The sequence below is a fragment of the Leptidea sinapis genome, chromosome 2, assembly GCF_905404315.1.
Source record: "Leptidea sinapis chromosome 2, ilLepSina1.1, whole genome shotgun sequence".
NCBI classification, from domain to species: Eukaryota; Metazoa; Arthropoda; class Insecta; order Lepidoptera; family Pieridae; genus Leptidea; species Leptidea sinapis.
Window position 1 is genome coordinate 23,363,930 of NC_066266.1, and position 19,086 is coordinate 23,383,015.

The 19,086-nt window shown below is 37.0% G+C and overlaps 1 protein-coding gene across 1 annotated transcript in view; it reads right to left on the reverse strand.

Moving 5' to 3' along the window:
* Positions 1-19,086, reverse strand: part of LOC126974834 (segmentation protein cap'n'collar-like) — a 166,065-nt gene that overhangs the window by 18,118 nt on the left and 128,861 nt on the right. Inside the window, exons 9-12 of the mRNA XM_050822506.1 lie at positions 12,639-12,787; positions 11,553-11,629; positions 10,125-10,207; positions 7,861-7,957 (exon numbers count right to left, since the gene is read on the reverse strand). Of these exons, the coding sequence (XP_050678463.1) occupies positions 7,861-7,957; positions 10,125-10,207; positions 11,553-11,629; positions 12,639-12,787 (406 nt within the window). The remainder of the gene's footprint in view (positions 1-7,860; positions 7,958-10,124; positions 10,208-11,552; positions 11,630-12,638; positions 12,788-19,086) is intronic.

Here is a 19,086-nt window from a genome sequence, read left to right on the forward strand (position 1 = left end):
ATATATATAAATTACGTGACAAGGCGATCCTCCACAGTGCGGTTTACAAGGAGCTTTCTTCCACGTACTACAAAGCTGTGGAATGAACTTCCTTGTGCGGTGTTTCCGGGACGATACGACATGGGTACCTTCAAAAAAAGCGCGTACACCTTCCTTAACTAATGAACGGATTTAAATGGGGATTACTTCATGGTGTGCAGTTAGGTCCAACTTGAGAGATAGGATAGTTTTTATTTCGATTTGGGACCCATAATTATTTTTTATTCCAATATTTGTTTCGTATGGACATTTTTGCTATGAGAGAATTTATTGACACACGGTTTGACAGTTCTACTGTGAAACAATTTGATTATAACAACTGGGAGCATATTTTACAATATTGTTCTTGATGTTATGAAATATTATTGACAAATGACGACTGCTATTAGAATTTCGAATCCATAATTTGTATTAATTTTTTTCAAATAAAAATCTCGTCTCGAAGGCCTTACTTATATATAGATAGGTATAATTATGTATACGAGTACAAGGATGTAAATTTTTTTATAACCTTAGCTCTAAAACTTAAGTTTAGTTTTAAAACTTTTCGGAACTGCTCGGCTAACTTCGTATCCAGACGTGTGCGTTTTCGAGTCGCGTCGTAAAACTAACAAGCTTGTGCGAACTTTGCCGAACCTGGCCGATCTGTTCCGAATCCACACTGTGTTAAGCTTTTGACAAACAGAGCGCGTTCTTAGCGCGCGTTAGAGCGCTAACCTGTCGCGGCGCTATGGCCGGTCCTACATTGGAAGCGGACTCTCTCCGAGGACCAGACTGTCTGGTCGGGACTGAACAATACAAGCATTACACAGTGCCCCCTCCTACACTGAAGCCAGTGCTCGCTCCGGGGAGGGGGAACAAGTCTGAACTGGTTTGTCAACAACCAACCAGGTTTGTTTTTCGTCTAGTCCAGACTCCAGATAATATCAACACCTTTCCTCGTCGAGAGTTCACACAGTACTGACTCTGGATTCTGACTGGTGAGTCCGCTCCTATCTAGCTGCAGTGTAGGAGCGCCGAGTCTGGCCTGGTCTGGTCTGGCCGGGCCGCTTCCAATGTAGGACCGGATTATGACACCTAGATGTGTTGTACTATGCGGTAAATGTACTTACAAACAGAGCCCGCCCGTCGCGGCGCTAGGACGCTTCAACTTCGAGAGTTATATTTTACAAATTTTTTTTTAGCGTCCGACTGAATTCGTGTTAAGTTTTGCATAATGACAAAGGATAATTCTAATAAAAACATTATAACAATTAAGTCAAAATTGAGGAAAAATTCAGAAAATAAATAAATTTTATTATAATATGTAGATTATTGTTCAGATTTACAAGAGGTACATCTCAAGTCAATTTCCTAGTATGCAAATATTGGGGTTGAGCGGGTTATCAACTGTGAAGTAGATCCTGTTGATGAAGCCACAACCTGAGAGTTGAAAATTGTTTAGTATAATTTTTAGTAGTAGACATACTCTTTTTTCTGTGACCATGATAAAGCATAATATAAAAGTAATAATTCGTCCACATCTGAATCACTCGACATCTTAATAATGAACAAACTCACAAACACTCCCGCAGCGGGTCTCTAGTCAATTGGTACCTAAGACATGAAAAGGACGCGACGTTAAAACTCGACGTTATAACGTACTGTTTGACAAGGCCTTTAAGAAAGTGTGACGCGCCAGTATCACGCGCCGAGCCCCACACGCCTCGTGTGTTTTCGCGTAGTAAGGCCTCGTCTTTTCGTCACAGTAAACATAATACAGGAATCCGTTATCAGCGAAAAGTGCTGTTTCACTTATCACAGTGGCAAAGGTTGGTATCATTGCGATTGTCGAATGATAAGCCGGAGGTTATGAAATGACTGACGATTTTTATAAATCTTGTCTAGAGTTTTTATTTTATTATGAAAATAAGGCATGAGACAAGCAGGACGTTCAGCTGATGATACGCCCAGGATTCTTGAAATACCCAAAAGTTCTGAGCGGCACCACAATTGCACTCATCACCTTTAGACATAAGATGTTAAGTCTCATTTGCCCAGTAATTTCACTAGCTACAGCACCCTTCAGACCGAAACACAGTAATGCTTACACATTACTGCTTCACGGCAGAAATAGGCGCCGTTGTGGTACCCATAATCTAGCTGGGATCCTGTGCAAAGGAGCCTCCCACTGGTAAAATGAGTGAGGAGTTTAAGTGTCTGTTTTTAAATCATGGAGACCATGTCAAACTAGTGAAAAACATACGGCTATGTGGTTGGGAATACCCAGCACGAGTATGGTTGAGCTAGCAGAAGATAGGACTGGAAAAAGCAAAGTTTGTTGCCTTTTGGAGCTTCTAGTAATTTTTTGAAATTCAATTCATAATTGTCACTAATGACTTCTCACTGGAGGAGGAGTCTGAGCCTTTACTCGGACTCATTTATATAGCTGGAGGGTTGGACACGCCGAGGGGAAGTACCTTAGCACCAGGAGTTCCTAGAGGATTAGCGGGGGCGCCTCAGAATCTCAGGTATGTCGGCCTATTGTTTAGCCATAACTGATTTTGTAATTCTAATAACATAATATTATGTTTTCCTACGCACGCGCGAATACATATATATAATCAAAGATCCGGTCAAACAGCTTGTCGAAATACTCCAAATTGTGTAAAAATATACGACAAAGAATGACTTTCGAGAATGAAATGAATTACAATACATCAAGCCAACTGAGCATGTGTGTTTACTTAAAATTTCGATAAGCGAACCAAAATCGACATAATGACACGATGATATAACTAAAACTTAGAATGACTCGCATATTCATAATACAATTATCATAATAAAATATAATTAATTACCGTTATCAATTTTAACATAACGCGCGACATTGCGAATGTACTTCGCATGGTAACAAACATGGTTTTTTAATTAGAAATACCACAATATGCAGTTAAACAAGATAATCTTAAAGACAAGATAGTCTCGGTGAAAGTATTGACTGCACAAATTTATGGAGGGACCATTGTTTAGATCGGTGATGTATTTGAATACTTATAAAAATATGAGTATATCTCTATTATCTCTAACATATATTTTCTAAATATTTTTGTTGAGGAACAATTATTCCCTAATTGCAAGAAAGCGTGATGTGTTCTTATCCGCTTCTTTGTCCAGTGTTTGAAAATAAACTCTATAGAAGTTTTTTTTATGCAAAACGAGGACAAACTAGCGGTCGGGTCATCTGGTGTTAAGTGATCACCGCCACCCACACTCTACTGCAACACCAGAGGAATTACAGCAGCGTTTCCAGCATTAAAGGAAGGTGTACGCGCTTTTTTTGATGTCCCATGTCATTTCACAAGGGAGTACTTTCCGCAGCATTGTAATACGTAAGAAACTTCCTTGAAAACATTCAGATGGTGGGTGATGATATACTAATTAGTGGCGAGTCGTGCGAAGGTGGAATTCGGCGGCAGGAATCGGGTTAAACAGCTTTCGTGTCGCCACTCCCCGTGATATATGCGGTAGAAGACACACAATAAAGCGACGTCTCTACGCAACTTTGGGATTTCTTACAATCATAGAGAATCGCAACCCAAAGAGTTTGTACATCTTAAAGAGTGTGGGTAAACGATTGCTGAAACTGATTCGAAAGCAGTACCAAACTTTGCGATGGGACCACACGGATAACTGTCTCACGGACCAAAGACAATCAACATTGAACTGCAACTGCAGACTTTACGAATCGGTGGTAATAACGCAAGCAAAAATAATTGCCCTGTAAAATTCTAATAAGACCTTATCTAAGGTTTCATAGCAATCTGTTGTAGACAACAATATGACACATGTCCGCCCGATAAATTCGATCTGGTTGAGGGATTTGACGTGGCGAGAGAATTCTAAATTAGTCTTCTTAAGTCCTGACGTATCTATCCATTAGTGTTGTAGTGGAATACTATGTCTTATCAATCGCTTATAGCGTAGACTTTTGTCTCCACGAAGTCGGAATGCAAGCTAATTTTAATAGTTTGCAAGACTTTAAAATTGTACTTGAAAAACCCCTGTACTGGAATTTTCATCAGGCGGAAAGTTTTCGATGAAGCTTGAGAATAATGCTTTCAGAGCAATATAATACAAATTTGTGCAGTTGTTTTTAGCTGTCAAATCAAAATAATCTATTCCTTGTTTGTATTTTGGAACTTACCATCGTATATCTTGTAGTAGTTAAATAGTTCTCGATCCGGGTAAAGGGCGTATGGCCGATTGTAATACGGCAATGAGTAAAATGGCGGATACGTGTAGTGTAGAATAGACATGTTCATTTCAATCTGAGATTATCTGAATAATCCTTCAATACTTCTGATGTATCATACAATAAAATTATCACGAACTATATGCATATGTTGTTCGTAACTATATTACGGTTATCGGTATATCTAAAGCACTGTGACAAGCCAAAAATGACTCTAATATCATTGTCCGAAAGTGATATTGTATCATTCGATAACGAATCGCTATCGTTTAGATCTTCATCAACAATATATTCACGTAGTTATACACACATATGCTTCTCTCCAAGTTTTTAGAGACGCAATTAAGTACGTTTATTTGTCTTTCAAATCCCTCCGCAGTCGGTAAGGTGACTTTGTTAAGACGTCAGTTATCGCCTCACAGCGATTGTAATGAGACATAGCCTTACTGACGGGCGCATTGCTTCAATCTCTAAACTTGAACGACCACAGACAAAAGTTGTATGTTTTCAGCACAAAAACAGGAACCTTAATCAGGGAATCACAGGTTGTCCTAGGCCTCCTTAGGGCGCAACAGTAAACGCACAGACACAGGCAATTATCGTTAGAATGCACCTTTCTACTCTTCGTGCGTACAAACAAAAAGAATGGCATAAGTAGGCTTTTCGAACAACGAAACACAAAATCCCACAGCACTGGAGCGAGCGCTTAAAAAGTTACACAAACACACGAGCGAACAGTCAAAATACAATCACTTCTTTACGAATAATCTGTAGACGTAGGTGAAAACTCCCATTTTGTAGAAAAAAATACGCTTGCAACAAATATTTTGCCAATGGATTCCACCAAAGCGTCTGACAACGTTGGCTTCGCGCGATTAAATCATGAAAACATCAAACTTATCGCCACAGATAAGATATAACATGTACTCTTATCTGTAGTCACTAGTGTTGACACATGGCAGCAAAACATTTATTAATTATTTATGCTAATTTTTGCCTAAGCGTACGCGGGCGTCCATGTTTATCGGTTCGCGATTTTGGCATGACTAGTGTTATGTCAGTGGGTCAGTCAGAGGCGATAAGATAAGTTTTAAGCGATAGTGTTATTAATTTTGCGTCGGCCAAAAGTGGAGGGGGGACCTTATCGAGAACTGGAATGATAATAGCACGACGCGTTACTAAGAAATCGAATCACAATGTGATACATTTTTACAAATAATAAGAGGGATTGTGGATTCAAGTTTGGGTCTCGCACATAACCAGCCTATGGCAAGGAGACATTATGGATCGAATCGAGGAAGCTCGAGGAAACTCATTGTCGCTCAAAGGGCAATGGAGATTGTTAACCAAAGTCACACAAAATAGCCCAGTTGGTTGCAAAACTAAAGTGGCAGTGGGCAGGGCACCTGATGGCCATTGGGGCAGTAAAGTCCTCGAATGGCGACCACGTACCGGAACACGTAGTGTTGGTAGGCCCCTCACAAGATGGACCGACGATCTGGTCAAGATCGCCGGAACACCTTCGATAAGGGCAGCGCAGGACCGATCGTCATGTCGATCTTTGGGGGAGGCCTTCGTCCAGCAGTGGACGTCTTCCGGTTTAAATAACGATGATGATGGATCGAATAAGTATCCTCACACAAACAAATGAAATACAATCAAAATCCAATCGCTTCTTTATTAATAATCTGAAGACCTACGTGAAACCTCCCACGTTGTCTAATAAAAAGCCTTAAAAACAATATACAATAGCACTATACAAAACAAGATATTTGAACAAAACTTTTATATTTATTTTTCCGAAACGACCCGATACCGATATGCTACCTGTATACCTATATACTATTTACTGTACATCTAATAAAACTGTCTATGAAGAATAAGATAACACAACAAAATTCATTTATTTGAAGTACAGTAAAGTTATTAAAAACGTATTTTTTTAAGCTTCGTAATGTTTTGCCAACAAATTGGAAATTTTTTGGGTATTTATTTTAAGCGCCTGATAGCTGTACTATTAGACACTCCAGGATATCCATTCTTTCTAGGACATCCTGTATATACCGTGTAACGGTCCTAAATCTGACACTCTCGTGTATCGCTAAAATCTGACGCTTGGCTCACTTAGAGAGCCAGCACAGCGTACTGCCCAAAGTCTGTATAAAAAGTTCGCGCCTTGTTCATACATGCATACAAGATTTATAAACGTGCCGTCGCTCGAACGGTTGGCTCAGTTGCAAGAGGGCTCGCGCGGAACGCGAGAGGTCACGGGTTCGAGTGCCGCACCGTTCATAAATTTTATTTGTGTAAAATAGTTGATAGTCGTATTAAATATTGATGTTGAGGTTAATTTCTCGATTTTCTCGCAGGTGACAGCCCTACTCAAGGCCACGCGTACTGCGTATCGCTATATTTGCATAAACGACAGTTAAACAATGTATACATTATTTGCACTGCATTTTATAGATATAATAAGATAGCTTGACATTAGCCCGTCTTTGTTTACCACTTGAGAGGCTGATAGTAGTATCAACGATGATAGTAATAATAAAGAATATAAAAGATTTACAATTGTGATAACCCTCACTTCTGGGATTAAATTTCTTAAAACAAAATTTTATCAACGATGCGGGACTCGAACCCGCGACCTTTCGCGGTCCGTGCGAGCGCTCTTTCCAACTGAGCCGACTGTTCGAGTGACGTATCGTTTAATAATCTTGTAATCTAATCTCAGGTTGTGGCTTCATCTACAGGATCTATTTTACAATTGATAACCTGCCCAATATTTGACTATTAGGAAACTGACTTGAGATGTCGCTCTTGCAAATCTAAACAATTTGTTATGTTTTAAAGTGATAACCTTACTTCTGGGATTAATTACGGAAATAAAACTTAAAACAAAATTTTATGAGCGATGCGGGAATCGAACCAACGACCTCCGGCGTTCCGTGCCGGTGCTCTAACCAACTGAGCCAACCGTTCGAGTAACGTATCGTTTATAAAATCTAAATATTGGGGTTGACCAGGTTTATCATATCATTTAGCAAATCGTAGGTTAGATAAATTTTAATATTTATAATTCAAAATAATTTCATTTCTATCTAATTATATAGTATCTAATAATTTAATGATATTTAAATAAACATTATTTAACTAAATTATTTTTTTATTTTTATTTTATTCGGGAAACAAACAGTACAACTTAAAACACTTAAAAATAAAACTTAAAATATAAATCACTGACCAATAAAAGATTCCACAACTAAATAGTACATAGAAAAATGCGAGCAAATTAATTACAATTTAAAAGTACCTATTTGTAATGAAAATAATAAATATTAATTAATTATATTGAATTTTTGCGTTATTATAATATTTTAATGGTTGAATTTAATACCTTATTTATTACAATATTGTTTTTACCCACCAGGAATAATTTTCTTATTCAATAATAATTTCTTGCGTGGGTACACACACTCACTTCATTTTCTGTTCTTTCACAGGCTAGGGGCTCGCAGACATTTAGAAACTTTAACAAAAGCGAATATTGATACACAAGTTTGAGAAGTCTAGTGCGCGGTACCTACCTTCGTTCATTGCCATATCCATGAGCTGCAAATCCTCATCGTTCAGAATCGACTGCAGGAAGCCGTCTTGATTCGGCGGCACTTCCGATGTCGTGTTCTGCAAATGAAGCGATTATTTACAACTAGATCTTACCCGTGACGAATACGCATCAAATACTTAGTTTTTATTTTTTAGGTTAATTTTAGAATAATACACATACAAACTCGTCTTTCCGCTGCTGGCAGGGCTCTTCTATGATACAGTGCGTATCCCTTGTCATTGTGGACAGTTTACGGCCGTTTTCGATAAAGTATCTCTAGTTACGGATACATTGCTGTCACCGTTTAATGAAAAGTTTCATGGTTTTATCTTCGATAGTGCAGAATTTCCATACAAATTGCCATCCCCTTTTTTAACCCATAGCATTTAGATTTTTGCAATAAAAGGTAGCCTATGTCCTTCTTCAAGCTCTAGTGTATCTCTGTACTAAATTTTATCAAAATCGGTTCTGTGGTTTAGGCGTGGAAGCGTAACAAACATACATTCACATTTATAATATAAGTAGGGATTGCAGTTCTCAGTTTTATCAAATAATTGCATATTGCATAATTGCATAACAAACATGTTAAAGTACTGGTTAAGGAAAAAATGTGTTGCACTATTTGACAATTTTTATACGACGCTATAACTTTAACTGTTCACCGTAACCGTGCAATCTTCGCCGGTTAAAGCTATTGTTAATGTTTAACAGCTATATAGCGATCTTTCAAGTTTCAAATAAATATTCGATATTGACTTGATACTCCACAAACGTTAAAATTGACTTAAACCATAACTTTTACAGCTAATACGATGTAACGTACTTTTGTAAGAAAATGTAACTTTTAAATGGATTAAAAGGTGTGTCATTGTAACTATATTTTACATTAGGTTTTACGCTTAAAAGTTCATCTGTGGGAGTTACATTTTTTTTATTACAATAAGGGACGAGACGATCAGGACGTTCAGCTGATGGTAATTGTTCAGCCCTGCCCATTACAAAGCACTGCCGATCGGGATTCTTGAAAAACCCAAAACTTCTGAGCGGCACTACAATTGCGCTCGTCTCCGTGAGACATAAGATGTTAAGTCTCATTTGCCCAGTAATTTCACTAGCTACGGCGCCCTTCAGACCGAAACACTGTAATTTTCACACATTACTGTTTCACGGCAGAAATAGCCGCGCTTGTGGCACACATAATCTAGCCGGCATCATGTGCAAAGGAGCCTCCCACTGAAATAATCAATCACAGGTACATCTGTGGAAGTTTCCTATGCACACTTGAAAATATAAAATAAATGATACTCTTTTATGTTTGTCCGTACTCTTTAATTGCCTCCTTTGAAATCAGATATACCTACTCTGACCAGTAGGAGGCTCCTTTGCACAGAAAGCCGGCTAGATTATGGGTACCACAATGGCGCCTATTTCTGCCGTGAAGCAGTAATGTGTAAGCATTACTGTGTTTCGGTCTGAAGGGCGCCGTAGCTAGTGAAATTACTGGGCAAATGAGTCTTAACATCTTATGTCTCACGGTGGCGAGCGCAATTGTAGTGCCACTCAGAATTTGTGGGCTTTTCAATAATCCTGAGCGGCACTGCATTGTAATGGGCAAGGCGTATCAATTACCATCAGCTGAACGTCTTGCTCGTCTCGTCCCATATTTTCATAAAAATAAAAAATACATAAAAATCATAAAATATTTCTTGTAATGAAATTTCGCTACCCTAAGCATAACTGTTACATGGAGACACTGGGACATGAAGGGAAAGTACCTTAAATACCGTAGATAGGGTATTTTACTGAAAGAAGACTTTATCTTATTTTTAAAATTTACTAATTCTGCATTCAAAGATTTTCTAAAACTTACTTGCCTCGTCTGGGAATCGAACCGACTTAAATGTAAAAAATAAAAGCACCCCTACTTTTATGATGCCAATCGAAAGAATAGCCAAAAACTAATAACTCTTCTTATGTAACATAGTATTTTAAAACAAAGGAGCAACGTAAAATGTTTGAGTCAAATTTCAAGAAAGTTATTTACTGCTGACGCCGACGTTCACGAAAAGTAACGATATTATCATTGATTTTTTTTAAATCCTGGAATGCAGAATTAGTAAATTTTAAAAATAACATAAAGTCTTCTTTCAGTAAAATACGCTATCTACGATATTTAAGGCACTATCCCTTCATTTCCCATAATTTTGGGACGCCCTGTATAACAGCGAAAAGCTGGTGAATTACCTGGTAGTATATGGCATCGTGTTGCTGTGGATGATGAGCAGACTCCACCTTGTAGGAGCTCTCCAGGGGCGCTGCTGCAGCACCTGTTCATCATCAATAACTTAAGTGAATTTTCGGTGATTAATAACAAACTATTTATCTACTAGTGAATTATTGGTGATTTGTTTTAGTATTCACTATTATATTAATAATAAGACTAAGCAATTTTATTATTAGTTTCAAATTCAAATATTTTAATTCAAAATAGAATTCAAAATCACTTAATGAACGTCAAAAACTACCACCAATTCAAAATAGACTGCCTCAGACCTGAGAAGAACGGGCAAGAAACTCAGCGGGCTTTTGTTTTAGTAAAAATATCGTACAATAAACATTTATAATTAAAGAGCCTGAGGGTGTGTAAAAATACACGAGTAGGTAAATTAAAAAAAAAGTTTATGCAAATTATAAAGTACAAATAAGAGTTATTGAGCACAGCAAAAAGATATAATAAAATGCGTAAAAGGCACACAGCAATAAGAGACGCGACTGCTTAAGTAAAAATTGAAATTAAGTTTACAATGAACCGTGCAGTGACTTAATATAAGTTTGAAATAATAGTTATTACAATATTATTGCCAAAGGAATATAATACGGCTAAGTTTGAAAGCGCACACTTGCTTAAAACGTAGTGGACTTCGGCTCTCTCCGTTTTTCTACAAGATTACAGCCGTCATCTGTCAATCTATCAATGACTGCACGTTTCATACAATCGCTTTGTTTCTTAGAGAATTTCGCTAGGCTGCAGTAAAATAGACGCATTAATAGAAAAACACCGTAGATAAATAATACATTACAAATTATAAACAATAATTTTCAAAAGAGAAGTTTAGCAATTATAAAATTAGGTGAGACACAAAAAACAGCATTTAAATAATTTTGTCAGCATACAAATAGTTTGTTTGCAATAAAAAACATCAGACAGCAATCCGCAAATAATTTAGAAAATGGTCAAAAATTCAATTGTAAATAGTCGGCGTACAATATCATGAGTTTTCATAATAAACATTCATCCCCTTATTCATAATTTAAACAGCCGCTTAGGAGTGTTTTTTCTCATTCTGACTTAGGTCAATAGAAGAAGACAGAGTGAGAATTAGCAATGGTTTAAGTTAGCAGACTATTTTGAATAAGGGGGTTAGTCTTCAAGATTTCTGAATATGTTTATAAAAATTGGTTAGGTTAGGTTAGGTTATGTTAGAAAAGTTAAAACAACGCACGAGCCGAGCGTAGCGGGCCGCGGCAGTAGCCGGCGAGTGCCAGTAACGAATTCTAGGCGTTAAAATGAACGCTTATGAATGAGAGCTTACCAAAATTTTATTTAGCTCATTGAAACTATTAAAATTAATATGCTGTACAAAAATTATTACTGAGCTTATAAACACTTACCGTAGGGTTCCGCGTGTTTTTCAGGTACAGATAGGGACGGGTGGTAGTTTGTTGCGTAGCCCGCCGCACCGTGCGCACTAACAAACATAGAAATAAATACTTTAAACTTATACCCAAATTGAAAAGAATACGTTCCAGCATTAAAAGGCATAAAAGGCATTTATTTTCTCAAAATTGATTCCTTTAGAATTCTTTTTGGTGCCATTTCTAATATACTAGATACTACTACCGCTTCGGAAACAAATGGTGCTCTAAGAGATAAGAAGCGGCTCAGAAACTCTCCCAGCATTTTTTTTGCGCTCCTTTTAATCAAATATAGAATATTGTGCTGTCATCGCTATTGCTACAAAATAATCATAATCGAGTCCCAGGCTGTCCGATCACTTAGATATTTAGCTGTGTTTTTAATAAAACATTTAAATTTATTTATAGATAATGCCTGAACAGTGACTGGGACTCTATTATAAAAGTGTATACATTTACCCTTTAAGCTATTATGAATCTTAAAACTAAGCATTCAAATAAATTCACAAAATTCGCATTCGCAATGACAAAACCAATTCAACACGTGTTTTGAATCAACGAGAGGCATCTTCAGGAGCATTGGCTCAGCAAACGCTGGAACTAGAGAAATGACTTGCGTAGAGGCGGAACCCGTGTCGAAGTGATTTTGTGAAATTTAGCGCAATTAAATATTATTATTAAAGTTAATGCCTTATTCTATCCATAATCAATTTTTATTAACATCTTCGCAGTGCCGCTCAGGAAAACTCAGGCTCTTGAAAAACACAAAAAATTCTGAGCGGCGCTCGTCACTTTGAGACATAAGATGTTAAGTCTCATTTGCCCGGTAATTTCACTAGCTACGGCGCCCTTCAGACCGTAACACAATAATGCTTACACATTACTGCTTCACGGCAGAAAAAGAGGCCGTTGTTGTGCCCATAATCTAGCCGGCATCCTGTGTAAGGCAGCCTCCCACTGGTAGGTAAATGCCCAAGACGTGTCATCATCACCCTTGGTCCTGGGACTTCACCATATGTTTTTTTATATACAGTGTTAACCCTGGCCTAAATGCTAACATACCTGATGTTGTGCGGATGGGAATGCGGATGCGGATGCTGATGCTGATGCTGATGATGGTAATGCGGATACTGCTCCGGGGGCGGCGGGATCGTCAGCAACGACGCCAGGTCCTGCCAGCGCTGTTCCCCGGACAAAGATCGCATCAGTGACTGAAATGCACCGTCGGGATTATTTATTCACAACATATTATACAAATTAAATTTTTAACCAAGATTTTCGATACATGCGTCACTCGAACAGTTACAGGGGCGTGCATTGGTTTTCTACTAAGGTAGGCACTGTGGATCTAACTTTTCATAGTTGAACTTTGGAATATGAAAAGATTTCTTACCGTAGGTATTTAGTATCTAGTGTAAGGAAAAGATTTATGAGTAAATGTTAAATAGAAGTGTAGTTATAAAATAAACTAAATTAACTTTAACACTAGTGCTGTATTTATATAGGTTCGTAACAAGTTAGGCACTGCCTGCCTGCACCTCTGCTCAGTTGGTAAGCACTCGGACGTAACCCGAAAGGTCGAGGGTTCGAGTACCGCATCATTCATAAATTTTGGTTATAATTTAAATTTGTATAACTAATCACAGAAGTGAGCGATATCAGTTTCAAAATAACAAAATACAACAGAAATCTGTACAATCCGCGTGCTACCGCGAAGATATAATTTGAAAATTACCTACAGTTTATAGGAAGCGTCGGCAAAATAATCGAACAAACCAATCGAAAGCTTCCAGACCATTTTTTATTTTGTTGGCTAACATTCTGGAGTTAGGCATCTTTTTTTATATATTTACTAGCTGCCCCGACAGACGTTGTTCTGTAGATAATAAAAAAAATACTGTTTTATAGGAAATTGCCAATAATATTTCAAAACATCAAAAATTATTTCGTAAAAATGCTCCCTGTTGTTATAAAGCAATTGTTTCACAGCGGAACTGTCAAACCATGCGTCACCAAATTCTCTCATAGAAAATATGTCCATACAAAACAAATATTTAAAATAAAAATAATTATGGGTCCCAAATCGAAATAAAAACTATCCTATCTCTCAAGTTGGACCAAACTGCACTCCATGAAGTAATCCCTTTAAAATCCGTTAATCAGTTTAGGAGTCCATTGCGGACAAACAACGTGTCACGTAATTTATATATATTAAGATGTGAAGATAAATTGGTTTATTAGGATTTATTGCTTGAGCGCATCATATATTTACTGTAGGAATAGATATTGATACTCTCAATCATCAATCAAGTATCAATATCTATTTATAGGCATTTTACTTCAGCAGCAATAATTATTCCTACAGTTAGTGGCGTTCATCGAGTAAGTCAAAATTGCCGAAGAAAACATAAAATTTTTTGGAGATGCTTTCGCGAACTGATCTAAGCGACCACCGCCGTCTTAAATACTCAACAACTGGCCTTTCAAGTTTTACAAAAAATATCATCCGTGAAACTAGGCATAATCTCTGCTAGACAATATACTTACTTAAATATATATAAATATCTATGACTGGGAAACAAACATACATATTTATCATATAAATGTTTACACCTACCGGGATTCGAACTACCGTAACTCTAGCTCAGAAAGGAGTAAAACCAACTTAATTAGACAAAATTAATTGTTCTTGTTTAAGAGCGAGACAGAAGTACAATATGAAAAATTCATATGCATTTAAGATAGCTGATATTTTCAAACACAAATTGTATTAATATGTGTAGATGCAATATTGGCACCAACTAACTATTGAACCCAGTAACGCGACCATCGAAAAATAGAACTTCACACTCGTAAAAGCTTTCACCGCCTACTACATGAGCTACCGGTAAGTTCGTTATAATCTATGGCAGTTTTCTAGACGCGCTTTCTAGGTGGTCGCTATGTTAAGGCGCGATCCTCACCGCTGAATTGTTTTTTTCTTCTAATTCAAATATTTTTATTAAAAATAATAAAATAATGAAAGCATTCGAAAAAGTCATGCCCGCTTATGTATTGTATGACAGCTTATGTCAAATTATAAACATGGCTAATTGGACTTTTGTATGTGTCAAAATACGCAACTTAAACTGAAAAAGTGTTTACATTGCTGCCCATCCATTAATAATATTTTAAACTACTGGAGTAAATGCAGAGATGTATAGACACAGCAGTCAAAGATTATTATGGTGTCATTTGTAGCGTGTGTGATATTTGATTTCGTATGACGTGCATTGTCTATATGTATAGAACGTCATTAACCTTAAAGAAACTTAAAAAAAAGCGTGTAAACCTAATATACTAACATCTCTGTTATTCCTCTATTGTCTTTTAGAATGGTATTCCATTACTAAATCGTAAGATATATGAAATAATAGATTTATTATGCGTTGCCCAACGCCTTTACTTATCTTATTGTTTGTTTGTTTGGATTGAATAGGCTCCGAAACTACTGAACCGATTTGAACAATTTCTTTCATTGTTGGGAAGCTACACTATCCCCAGGTGACATAGGCTATGTTATAGTATAAAGGCCGGGGTATTCTGCTAGTCAACAAAAAAAAGGTAGTCGCGAAATTTAAGCGCGTACAAAATCGCATAACGGTCTGGCACGCGCCTTAAGAAAGCACAAACGACGACCAACGTAAACATACGTACACGTAAATATTGACGCGGTAACGGTGCGCGTTGCCGGTAATCCGGTTTTACGGTTTTTTACCGATTACGGTTTTCACGAGCATGTGTGATCTACTACTGTTTTACTGTAGCCGTGAGAGGGCGAACATACTATAGAACTGTGTCCAACACATCGTAATACCTACTATGACCGTGTAAGAAACAAACTCGCACTAAATAATCTTATTTTAAGTAGTAATATGTATTACTTACAGAGATTTTTTTATGAAAATACAGTAAGAGACGAGCAGGACGTTCAGCTGATGGTAATTGATACGCCCGCCCATTACAATGCAGTGCCGCTCAGGATTCTTGAAAGGAAAGTCCAAAATTTCTGAGCTGCACTACAATTGCGCTCGTCACCTTGCAAATTTCACTAACCACCGCGCGGTACCCATAATCTAGCCGGCATCCTGTGAAAAGGAGCCTCCCACTGGTAAAAGTATCTATTTTCTTTTTTATTGGGCTCGAACAGGTTTTAACCTGTACAGTAGATACTGTAGATGAGGCCACAACCTGAGAGTTGAACAAGTCATACTAAGAATTTTGAACGATACATCACTCGAACGGTTGTCTCGGTGGAAGAGCGCACACAACGCGGGTGGTCGCGGGTTCGAGTCCATATCATTGTCATTGTTTATAAATTTAATTTGTGTAATTTTGGCAAGAGTTAGTGTCTCCCTTTAAAAAAAATAATAATAATTTCTGTGTATGAATGTTTCATTTATTGTTGAAATAAAGAGTATATCCCAAAACCCGTAAATTTAAAGTAAGTCCAACCTGAGCCAACCGTTCGAGTGACGTATCGTTGATAAATCTTGTATGCTTTGTTCAACTCTCAGGTTGTGGCTTCATCTACAGGATCTACTTTACAGTTGATAACCTGCTCAACCCCAATATTTGCATATTAGGAAATTGACTTGAGATGTCGCTCTTTCAAATCTAAACAATTATGGATACAAATTTAATTTGTATGACTAATCTCAGAAGTGAGGAATATCAATTTTAAAATGACAAATTATTAATTGGTTCATACACGACGGACTTCTAAAGTAGGTGTTAAAAAAATACACACTACGACTTACGGCCGTTCCCAACATACTATCTACAGATAGAGATAAATTACTACCTTCTACTGTCAGTAATTAGCTGTCAGTAATCTGAAGCTGTCCCAATATACCCGATAAGACATTCTTATCGCCTTATATTGGGACGCGTGAATTGCAATTTCGATACAAACTTCTATCGCTGGTAAGCAATACGTCGTCCCATTGACAGACAGCGTATATGGATAAGGTGAGTTACGGTTGATAAGTTTATTGGGACACAAAAGTCAACAATAGTTACGATTTTTATCTCAAGTAAGAGATAGACTGAAGACTGGCAACGGCCATTAATAAGCACATCTTTTTATAAAGTCGGTTAAAAACTATCGAAATTTATAATCTTTTGACCTTATAACGGAACTCCTAAATTTTCGCCAGATCACGCAACACTCAAGCATTTCGTTTTCACACAAAAACAACTCAAATGAAAACATGCAACATATTAGAAAACAACTTGGCTGTACCGTATATATACCTTCGGCTTGTTGGTGTTACACTTGAAAAAAAAAAACTTGTCTATATTTACTCTGTGGCACGCGCAAACGAGAGCGCAGCTACCGTTCGGATGTTTGATTTTTTCCAATTTCGAATGTTTACTGCTGTCAAACACTGAGGATGCGTTATGTCAAGTGTTTTATGTTTGTCTATGGTCGATTTACTTTTCAATCCGTTGATTACTTGCTTATTTTGTAGCTTCTACATAATTTTCTACAGAAATGAATTGAGGAATTTTCTAGAAACTGTGACATTCATAATGTTAACTTGTTATGCCTAGTTGGGTCGAGTGAGTAAGTCTTTTGTTGGGCCATGTATATGCTTCTACAATATCATCCCAGAAAATGTACAAAACAAATGTGTTACGAAATTTAAAAGAATTGTTAAAAAACGTTTGTGTGGGAAAGGTTACTATAGCATAAACGATTTTCTTAATGACACCACAGACTGGGAATGAAGCGGCTCTTTAATTATAAATGTATACTATATTACATTGTAGTCCATATTTTAATATAAAAAATAAGCCCGCTGAGTTTCTTGCGCCCATTCTTCTCAGGTCTGAGGCAGTCTTTTTTTGAATGGGTGGTAGATTTTGACGTTCTATAAGTGATTTTGAATCCTATTTTGAATTAAAATATTTGAATTTGATAGCTTACGCAAGAAATTATTCTTCTTTAGCGCAATAAAACGAAAAATTCTTAAACCAAATTACCCCTACTGCTATTTTTATTTTACGTTTGTAGTAAAAAATATATTGTAATAAAGAAGGTATAATAATATTTTCATTGGTTCTAATACTACTGAAAATATTATCATACCGTACAATTTAGTTAAATAGCGTCCATTTAAATATAATAATAATAATATTGACACACTTTTCACACAAATTATCTTGCCCCAAGTTAAGCATATATAGCCTGTGTTATGGGTTACAAGACAATGATATATTTAATACAATATACTTACTTAAACATCCATAAATTCATATAAACATACATAAACACATTTAAACATCCATGACTCGGAAACAAACATCCATATTCATCATGTCAATTCTTGCACTTACCAGGATTCGAACCCGGGACCTTAGTAGGTAGGATCGCTAACCACTCGGCTATACAGGTCGTCTATATAAATAAATATAATACCACTTTGGAAGTGTCTCTCGCGAAAACTATTCAGTTTAGAAAAAAAAATATATTAGAAACCTCAATAAAATTTTTGAAGACATTTTTTGAGTTTCAGTTCTATGTAACTAATAGAGTCAACAATCTAAATTTAAATCTATTTAACACTGTCTCCTCTCTAATTTCTTTTGGTAATTTATTCAATATTTCTACACACAGCATGACAGATTTTCGTTACAAAGTGGAATCCTAAAAATCACAAGAGTTACCGATTACTGTCAGTAAATTTATTTACAGTGTGTTGTGTCTATCAAATCCAAATAAGCGGTACTTTTAATTGTTTGTTTTGGACGTGACCTAACCGAGATGTCATCCTGTGCCTACTGCCTATCTGATATCGCTCGGCGATAGTAAACTAATTAATATCACGCACAATTAATAGTACATAAATTAACTTTCGTTTATTAGCACTCGATTGAGGAATGTCACACCGTGCTACGAATTAATAGCGGTAAACATCAATAATTCTATCGCACAATTTGTACCTACGTGGAAGAAAGTTCCTTGAAAATCACACTGTGGAGGACATCATATGTGCCACACATCCAATTAGTGGGAAGATAAACTTAGTACACCAGTGGGAGGCTCCTTTGCACAGGATGTCGGCTAGATTATGGGTACCACTACGGCGCCTATTTCTGCCGTGAAGCAGAAATGTGTTTCGGAGTGAAGGGCGCCGTAGGTAGTGAAATTACTAGGCAAATGAGACTTAACATCTTATGTCTCAAGGTGACGAGCGCAATTGTAGTGCCGCTCAGAACTTTTGGGTATTTCAAGAATCCTGGGCGTATCAATCACCATCAGCTGAACGTCTTGATCGTCTCGTCCATTACAAAAATTTGGTTTCGTTTTCCAGAAAACCACGGAATTAGCAATCGCTCGAAACTTAGGATACCTAAACCAGGCGAGGTATTAAGGGAATGTTTTCGTGAAGCGATGATACAAAAAATTTTTTTTAGGGCTAAAAGGCGCAACTTGAGTCTTCTTGGGGTAAAATTGGACATGGTT